This window comes from Ostrinia nubilalis, chromosome 1, assembly GCF_963855985.1.
Source record: "Ostrinia nubilalis chromosome 1, ilOstNubi1.1, whole genome shotgun sequence".
NCBI classification, from domain to species: Eukaryota; Metazoa; Arthropoda; class Insecta; order Lepidoptera; family Crambidae; genus Ostrinia; species Ostrinia nubilalis.
The window spans coordinates 15,320,830-15,330,132 of record NC_087088.1 but is presented as its reverse complement, the minus strand read 5'-3'; the positions used below and the strand labels follow the sequence as shown (position 1 = coordinate 15,330,132).

Genomic DNA, 9,303 nt, shown 5'->3' with positions numbered 1-9,303 from the left:
AAAATAAAGGAAGCTATTTAGTACATTTCATACGACTGAAATGTAGGAAAGTTACCATAGATTCGGTATCTGTATACCAGCAGCTCAGTTTTTTATCAAAACTTATATTTTTTTGCGTTTTACTAAACTAAGATGGAAAAAAATGTATCCTTCGTCACGAAATTCAGTTGTTTAAAACTCGATAAATTAAAAGAAATTTCAATGGATATTTGCATTTATTCTTACAAAATCTCAGCTTAAATCAGTCTTGGACAATTGGTAGTTAATCGTTATTTTAATCAGGTAACAATTCCATAAAAATCAGCAGTTTGTCCCTTTCGTCACATTTACACCTTTAAAACTTAACAAAAATCAATTATTTTTCTCTTTTATAAAGTTATATTGAAAAAGTAGTATTACACACTCAAAACCAAGTATTACACGACATAAAATTAGTTACAAAAAGAGTTAACACTCGCATTTTTGTTGTTTAAGAGATAATATTTATTAGGGGACGAGATCAAACTCTTCGTTACGAAGGAGACATAAATGTGATGAAGTAGACATCTAACACTTAATAATCAATCTAACTTGAAAACTAATGAGTGTCTCAGCCATTTTTCATTAAGCACAGGCATATATTTGCTTATTACTAAAATAGATAATGAAAAATATTAGGAAAATCAGCAAAAACCTACACAAATAGGAACTGACTCTAAGAGTATTAGAGGAAAAAAAAAACATTTCAAGAACTACTTCAACTGGTTTACTAAACGAATACAAAATTCGTATACCTTTTTCTGAGGTGTTTTTAGTATTCTTAACATATTATCTAACTGCACAAAGGACACATCGTTTAGATGTAGGATCACCTGTTACGAAGGATACGTGTGACGAAGTATACAATTTTCCAAAAAGATCAATAATAATCGTAAATAACGATAATTTGGATCGAAAACTATACTTTATCTTAAAGATTACTTAAAAACAAATCATGTTTACAGTAAAACAATTTAAAATTCGTTAAATAAATACCAAAAACCGCTGTGACTAAGGATACGCCCAATAAACACACGCCGCCCGTTTTCGTGCTTGATGTAAAAGAAGTGACAAGCTGGCTATGTTTTTTTTTTTTTTTTTTTTTTTTTTTTATATGGCAACTAAACCTCTCTGGGAGGTTTATTTCTGCCAATGTCGAGTGAAAATTGACATAATTGAGAATGTTACTAGGTATGCAAAATCACTTGAAACCTATGTTACAGTTAAGCTTTTACATTTACAAATACATTAGTTTTTATTTCATTCAAAAATACCCAGTAGTTATGATTTTATAGGCATTCAAAGTTCGCTTAAATATTGAGTCCCGCCGACGGTCACGTGACCCCGTGTGACGTACATTCACAGCGTCCGCTCACTAGAAAACGGATATAAACATACTTAAATATTTTTTTTTTGTAAATACAAACTTATTATACATATTAACACCCAGACCCATCACAGAAATTAAAATTGAACCAAACCCAAACTTGATGCGATTGTGTCGTTTTATTGCGAATTACCTTCCAGCTCCATCATTAGACCCCGATTACTATATAGAATTAAAATACTCATCAATACAAAACGAACGAGCCCAAACTCGATGCATTTAAGTCGTTTTATTATAGAGTTCCTATGGCCACCTTCCAGCTCCATCATCAGATCAGCTCCATGTCATCATAATATTGCATGGTCATCCAAATCACATGTGTTTGCGAAATTTCAGCTTAATCGGTTGCCTGGAAGTGGGTCTTAATTCAGCTTGCAAGATTCCACCCATACAAATATGAGCCAGTCACTGTAATATGACGTCACGCGCATAAAATGGCGGGCCGGCCGCCGCCCGCACTTTTAAAATTAAATATCTTGGAAACTAATTGACGTATCGAAATAATTCTTTCACGTGTATTTTTTATTTTTAACAGAGAATACAGAAAGCTAAAAAACAAAATTAGTGAACATTCTTCATTATCAATAGAACGTGGGTGTTTCAGTTCTATTGATTTTTCATGGATTCCGTGGAGTTGCTGGCTATGTTAAACACTTGATTTGAGTTTCGTTCTATACTCTATGGTCTATGGCCTTTCGTTTTACTAAAAAACGTGATCTACTCACGTATTTTTTAAGAACTTATTTTAATATTTGACTGTTCGTGACGATGGATATAGTTCCAAAATACTGAACTGTCCTATCGATGACATTGACAGCGGGGCGCCACCGTCAATACCAAATCGCTGGTTCCGATTTTTGCCATGTTGGAAACCATAAAGTTGAACGATGGTAGCGCCCCCCTGTCATTGAGTTTGGCGGGACAGTTCAGCGTGGGTCATCTATACTCCCATTTTCGGGACAATCTTTCGTCACACCAAAAAATATATTTTTACAGATAAATAAAATTAAACTTTGTAGTTACCATGTTTAACAAAGTATATCTCTTTTTATTTAAAAATAATTGTGTGGCTTCAACAAATTATTTCTAAAAAACGTAATAGTTCTAAGCAACACCTAATGGGGACATGCCGTTTTAGCTTTGTTATAAAAGTTTGAAGTCATTTTTTTAACACAGTTAAATTGTAATTGAAACTTAGTGTAACTAGATAATCTAAACAGGTGTTATTAACTTTATTTAAATAAAATAAATGATAGTTTCTTCATTTTGTATTATAGTATTAACCTTCGTTAATGTGGGGACAACCTTATTTTTGTGATGGACTCTAAAAGTAGAACCACCCATATATAAAAGAAAGTCGTGTTAGTTACTCCACTTATAACTCAAGAACGGCTGAACTGATTTAGCTGAAAATTGTCAGGGAGGTAGTTTAGAGCCAAGAGAAGGACATAGGATACTTTTTATCCCGTTCGAAATTAAAAAAAAAGTCTGCTTATTTATTGCCATTAAGGCGGAACAAAGTTCGCCGGGTCAGCTAGTTTTACATATAAGAGTTACGTAGGTAATTTATATTAATATTTTGTCTAAGAAAACTTCTTTAGGAAATGAATTGAGTGAAATCTTATTTTACTATTCACTAAAATTGAGATTAATATAATCGAAAGTATACTAAATTAGGAATATGGAAATGAAACATTTGTTGCTTATAAATATTTTTATTTATGAATGTGACTGTTCCGTCGATACACGATCATATACTTCGATAATCTTCATAAAATTAGAAATAGAAAAATAATATCAAAGAGCTATTTTTTCATTGGAACATCATCAGTGAGTCAAATTGTATTGTGTATGGGTATCTATTAATTAGAAATTTTAGATAACCGAATCAAAGGTTGTATCAATTTTCAGTTTAACCTAAGCTCAGTTGAGTTTTGGATACAAAACACAATATTGTCACAACATTTCACAAAAGCATAATTTTATTAAAATATTTGTCAAAATCGATTTTCCCTAAGACACAAATCATACATAAGTTCTCTATTATGTCGTAATTTATTAAAATTAAATTAAGTCGCTACAAAAAGGAATTAATTACGAAATTATATCATGATTTCACCACACAAAAGAATTAATTGAAAATCTAAGAGCATATTAATATTGATTGACTGCATTGCGTTTATTATGGATATTGAATTTATTATGATTTTAAAATATATAAATACCCGAGTAACTGTTTCAACTATGAACACAAATTGTGGCTCGCTTCTATTTAACATATTCCACTAATACACAGTACAGCACGAGGGTTATACACCTTTACTTCGAACATACAGATAGCATTAAATTTCGTACAAAACTCGTGATAAATATGTCGAAGACGCAATAGAGGAGCCGAGATTAACCAAATTCTAGTTCAGTTCGTTGAAAACTTAGGAATGTGTTTCCGTCGTCGGTTGTTTTCTTTGAGAATTTGGTTAAATCTCGTCGTATTAGAAAAAATATAAAGGAAAACGAACGGAAAGTCGTCGAAAAGAGGCGACATACTAGGAATAAAAAATAATTGATTGTTGTCTATGCTCCCGTGTGTTAGTGTGTGTGTGAAAGCAGAGCTCGGTTCCTGCGGACGGCGCTACTGCACGCAGCAGGCGTTTTTGTGCCCGTTCTTCTTCAGTCGCGACTTCGGTCGGTACTTCTCCAGGTAAGACAGCTGCTTCGCGTTTATGGCTCCGCGGCGTTGGCTGGAAACAAAATTATACAAGTTAAACTTTATAGAATAAACTAAAATGTAACGTCTAATGTAAACTTCGGGTCGTAGAGATGCGATTTTTTATCGTACTGACATAGGGCCTTCGCAATTTGAAAAAATAAATGTATCGCTGTTTACTAAACAGAAACAGTGCCACTACTTACGAGCCCGCTACAAAGCAGAAGCTCAGTCTCTTTACAGGAGACATGCCTTATTTAATACTAGTCAGTGTGTCAAGTGTAAAAATTACATATCGGTCCCCAGTACCTGTTGATACTGCACGACCTAATAGATGCAGCAGGGCCACTGGAACGCTCTTTACGGTTTCGGGAATCTGTCCCGTAACTCATGCTGGCATTTCGCTTTGCGTGAGAGTAATGGCAATATTCGAAGCTTCAGATAATGTTTTTCCGAGTAATCCCGCAGCACTCGGAGGCAAATTGTAATATAGCGATCACAAGATATTCATACCGTAGTGATACGTTTCTTTCGAACTAGAACTACCCCTCAACTAATAAATGGCAACATTCGAAACTTTGGATAACGTTTTGCGGAGTAACACCGCAGGAGTCGAATTTTAATAATGTAGCGGCCAAAATAGATCCATATTGCATTAACACGACTCCATTGAGCCAAAACTACCGCTCAACTAGTAAAATAAACATGTAAACTCACTCTCTGATGGTCTCGACGGCCTCCTCGTACTTCATGCCGAGCTCGATCAGCGCGATGGCCACCATGACGGGAGCGCGGCCCAGTCCGGCCACGCAGTGCACCGCCACTGCCGCCTCAGGCTTGTTCTGGGCCCTGTGGAAGGAAGAGTTGGTTATATTCAGGCCCCTCTTTCCCACTGGGCACTTTGGGCACGTGCCCAGGGCCCCGCGAACGAGAGGGCCCCCATCTGCTAATAAGACCATTTTCCAGATGATAAGGGCCCCCCTTAATCCTTAAATGCCCAGGGTCCCTAGTAGGTTAAAGACGGTCCTGGTTATATTTGGGAATAATCATCATCATAAGATGGGCCAGGATGAGCGCCGTGATAAAATGTTATCGATGATTTTAGGCGACAAATGAATAGTCTTATCGTGTGAAGTCGATAAAATGCGAGGCATACAGTAGCCATTCACGTAACAAAACTTCAACGACAACAAATCGCTGAGTTGCGATCCTATCGAGTAATCGGTCTATCGAAATGAGCCTTATGAATACGAATTTAGAACTGTTTTTCGATAGGACGACTTCTAAACATCAACGAGATTTTGACTGTGTCAAAAGGCTACAGGTCATTTAAGTCTCCACTGCAGGAGCTTAGATTAGATTTGGCCTAAACTTTGATTTGGGAGGAACACTTGGTTGGTTATATACTATACATGGCATTTGGTGCTACATGTGTTGCTATTTGTGACATTCAGCAGGGTTTCTCAAACTTTACTCCGACGTAGCTATCCCTATTCAATTTTCCTAACTATTGCTAACGCTTTTGCTAAAAAAGGTCTTTGAACTAATTTAGGAAAGCCAAGACAGTATAATTACTGTAGCTGTCGGATTTTTTAAATAACAAAGCGATCAGGAGTCTTGGCACTGGTAAAGAATGTGGATCATCCTCTTAATTGACGCGTTCCAAACATAGATATTATTTGCAATGATGATAGAAGAAGCAGTGCATGAAACTCAGGTTACAGCAAAATGTTCAATATTGCAGTTTTTGCTAACCAATATAATTCCAATAAACTTGTAAATCAATATTTTACAGAAGATTGATTAGGTATACACTGAGTTACTGACTGTTATCTGAAATGACGTTAGCACGCAAAGGTGATATACAAATTCGCGTGCAAACGAAATGTTCGGTCAGAAGATATTGGTTTGGGTTTATGCTAAGATTGCATGCACGGCTTGCACGGTACACAATCAGTTTTGCATAATATTTGGTGTATCGTATCATTTTCGTTGCTAAATGCGATTCGTTCGTGAAATTCACTTAAGTTAAAACACAACTCGATATTGTACAGTTATTCTGTTAGTTACGTTCAGTTTTACATAACATCTGTACATGCGAACAAAATAATTCCATTTAGTTTACGTAGTTGTCGCGTGGGCGTCGTCATCACAATAGCCAGCCTTCCATATTGTTCGACGAGAAATAGGTTAATCAGAATACGTAAGCAGGAGCGACTTGCACAACAGAATGCTATGAATGTGCGTCATTGGTGGGTGTTAAAACGCATTAATGGACACAATGACGCTGCTGTTCCGCTTCCTTGTCATTAGGATCGCTTAAGCATGGAGGACGTGATAAAGACTCGATCAATTGGCAATTAGAAGTCTACGCTGAGAAACTCTGTCACTATAGAATGTTCTGAAATTACACTGTTTCACTCTTACCATCTACTAGCCTCATAAAAACTCATAGTTCTGGTTGTTATAAGAAACTATACGTAGGTAGTACGGGACACGGGTAACGAGGCACGTGCCTGCTATTCTGTTAATGACAGAGGCAGCATTATACAAATATTAGTTTCCTTAAGCAGGTTCGCCGCTCGTAAAGCAAAGCCATTGTATAAGGCGTTAGCAAGATTAGCCATTATTATCTTAGAAGTTTTCTAAAGAGTAAGATACGAGTGCAAGTGTCATCACCCATCATTGTTCATTAATAGTAAAAGCTATAATTTTGTTTTGAACCAAACAAAAAAAATATTAAGTCGTAAGTAAGCTTGCTCTCAATCGAGTTAGAATGACCCACAAGTTAAAAGAAAACCGATCCAAATACGTAACTAAGATGAAGACGCCGTACGTGAGACGTGATGAGTGTCACGTAAATTCCGTTCCCAGTCATTGTAGCTTCTATTGTTCGTGCCCGCCAGTGGCAACTGTGGCAAGTGTTTCTTTTGTAATTAAAACACGGCTCATAAACACTGACGTATCCATAAACTTAATAGGGCAACAAATGAGTCTTGCTTATTACTCATGATATCGTAAGAATTCGGGATCTTTTTATTATTTTATTATCTTTTTTCCTCGATATTGTTATCGAAAGAACAATAGAGTGATTAATTAATTCATGTGGCGACTGGTAGACCATCAATACTGATTGTACTTATAGGTACAGGTATTTCAGAAACCGTATATCTTTTTAAAATTATTTGGTGATTAAAGGTCCTCAGGGTTACCAAGACAAAGTTGACTCTGCATCACAACGTAAATCTAGCGCGGGTCATATGCAAAATAGTTTGCGTACCGTTTGAACAGTCTCCTAGCCGCGCAGGTGGCAGTCGGAAGGTGGGCATTGCTCGTCCTATTAGCTGAAGTTACCCTACTAAACCTATTCAACATGTACAGAGCATTTTGTGTCGGGGAGGTATGGAAGCCTCATGAAGCCTGTTTGGTAACGGTAACGAAACGCTTTTTACGCATTATCGGGTCTATTTGTCAAGGTCGCTCATGCTGCCATCTCGTGTGAGAGGGATGGTCAAGGTTGCTCATGTATGTTTGTTTTTCGGAGTATACTGAGTATACCGAGTATACTGTATGTTTTTCGGAGTAACCCCGCAGTCCTTCATCACCTAAGATATCAAAAAATTGTACTCACTTTTCGCGCAGTATCTCGAACCACTCCTCGACGACGTTAGTCGGCGGGAAGGTGCCATCGTCGTAGGCCAGGTCGCGGACCTCGATGCCCTCAGCCTTCAGCGGCGACGTGTCGTAGCTGGGCTCGCACACGCGCACTACGGTGCACACGTTGTGCTTGCGCAACTCCTGTAAGGAGATGGAGCTTTAGCTATCTTAATCTGAGGTGGACAGCCTATCTATCTTGGGTGGAACAGCCTATCTATCTTGGCTGGAACAGCCTATCTATCTTGGTTGGAACAGCCTATCTGTATTTAGTGGAACAGCCTATTTATCCTCGCTCGAATAGCCTATCTATGCTCGGTAGAACAGCCTATCTGTCTTTAGTGGAACAGCCTATTTATCTTGAGTCGAATAGCCTATCTATGCTCGGTAGAACAGCCTATCTGTCCTCGGTGGAGCAGCTTAGCTAACCTTGGTGGAACAGCTTTTTTAGCTTCGGTGGAACAGTATCTATCCTGGGTGGAACAGCCTGTCTGTCTTTCCTGGGGTAAACAGTCTATCTTGCCTATCCTGGAGTGAACAGTAGTCTGTTTTAGATCTATCTTGGGTGGACCAGCCTATATATCCTTGTGGAACAGCCTATCTGACTTCGGAGAAACAGGCTATCTATAACTTCGGTGAAAAAGCCTATCTGACTTCAGTGGAACAGCCTACTTAAACCGCATGGAACAGCTTAGAACTCGGTTCCTCAAGGCGCTTCTAACTCCCAGGCATTTGGGAATGTAGGATTTATTGACTAGGTGGGTAGTTTTATTTGTGTATAATATAATTACGTCTCCAACTTGAAAGGGAGTTTCAGATTGATAAATCAATTGATTATTAATAATTTCCACATTGTGAATCATCAGGTCTAATCAAGTTACCTACAAATGTACAAGTTATTTTTAATTTAAATAAGGATAGCATCTGATATTTTAATCTCGTAAGGAAGTGGTTGAATGGTTAAGTCACAGATTCGTGACAGAGAGATAAAACTGGTGCAGTGACGACACGTCTGGAGACGAAAATAGTGATTCACGAATATGTTAATGACAAAGTCAGTACAATGTTAAACCAATCGGATTATAGTTCGCAGTAGACCGATACAGACGTTATTATTCTGAGCTAATGGGTTTTTTTCAAGACCGCTTTTTAATCTCTTATTAAAGTCCATCCAATGTACTTTACATTACATTTACTTTGTTATAAATTCTTATCTGAACGCTTGGACACAAGCCATATGTTGTTGTGTACACAAGCCTCTGAATACAGTTTTATCTAACACTTTCGTTTATAGTTCCAACAATAATGAAAGACTAATGTTTGCCGACGTCTTATACAATGTAAGACATGACTACACTCGCCTACATCTTAACTCAAAATATGTATTATGAAAGGGAAAACAAGACCAGTAAACAAAATAATAACGCCATAACATAAAACGAAGTCATGTACAGGAGAACTTTTCTCGTAAACATGTCTTGGTTATTCCGTTTTTACAGTGATGAGATGAAACTTGATGGAAGTAGGTCGTTTCAGT

General features: G+C 37.3%; 1 protein-coding gene across 4 annotated transcripts in view; it reads right to left on the bottom strand.

Annotated features, from left to right (window-relative positions):
- Positions 1-3,100: 3,100 nt before the first annotated feature.
- Positions 3,101-9,303, bottom strand: part of LOC135074082 (PRL-1 phosphatase) — a 28,588-nt gene continuing 22,385 nt past the window's right edge. For all 4 annotated transcript variants that reach the window (XM_063968390.1, XM_063968407.1, XM_063968399.1 and 1 more), the window contains exons 4-6: positions 7,744-7,910; positions 4,830-4,961; positions 3,101-4,146 (exon numbers count right to left, since the gene is read on the bottom strand). In XM_063968390.1, the coding sequence (XP_063824460.1) occupies positions 4,038-4,146; positions 4,830-4,961; positions 7,744-7,910 (408 nt within the window). In that variant the 3' untranslated portion in view covers positions 3,101-4,037. The remainder of the gene's footprint in view (positions 4,147-4,829; positions 4,962-7,743; positions 7,911-9,303) is intronic.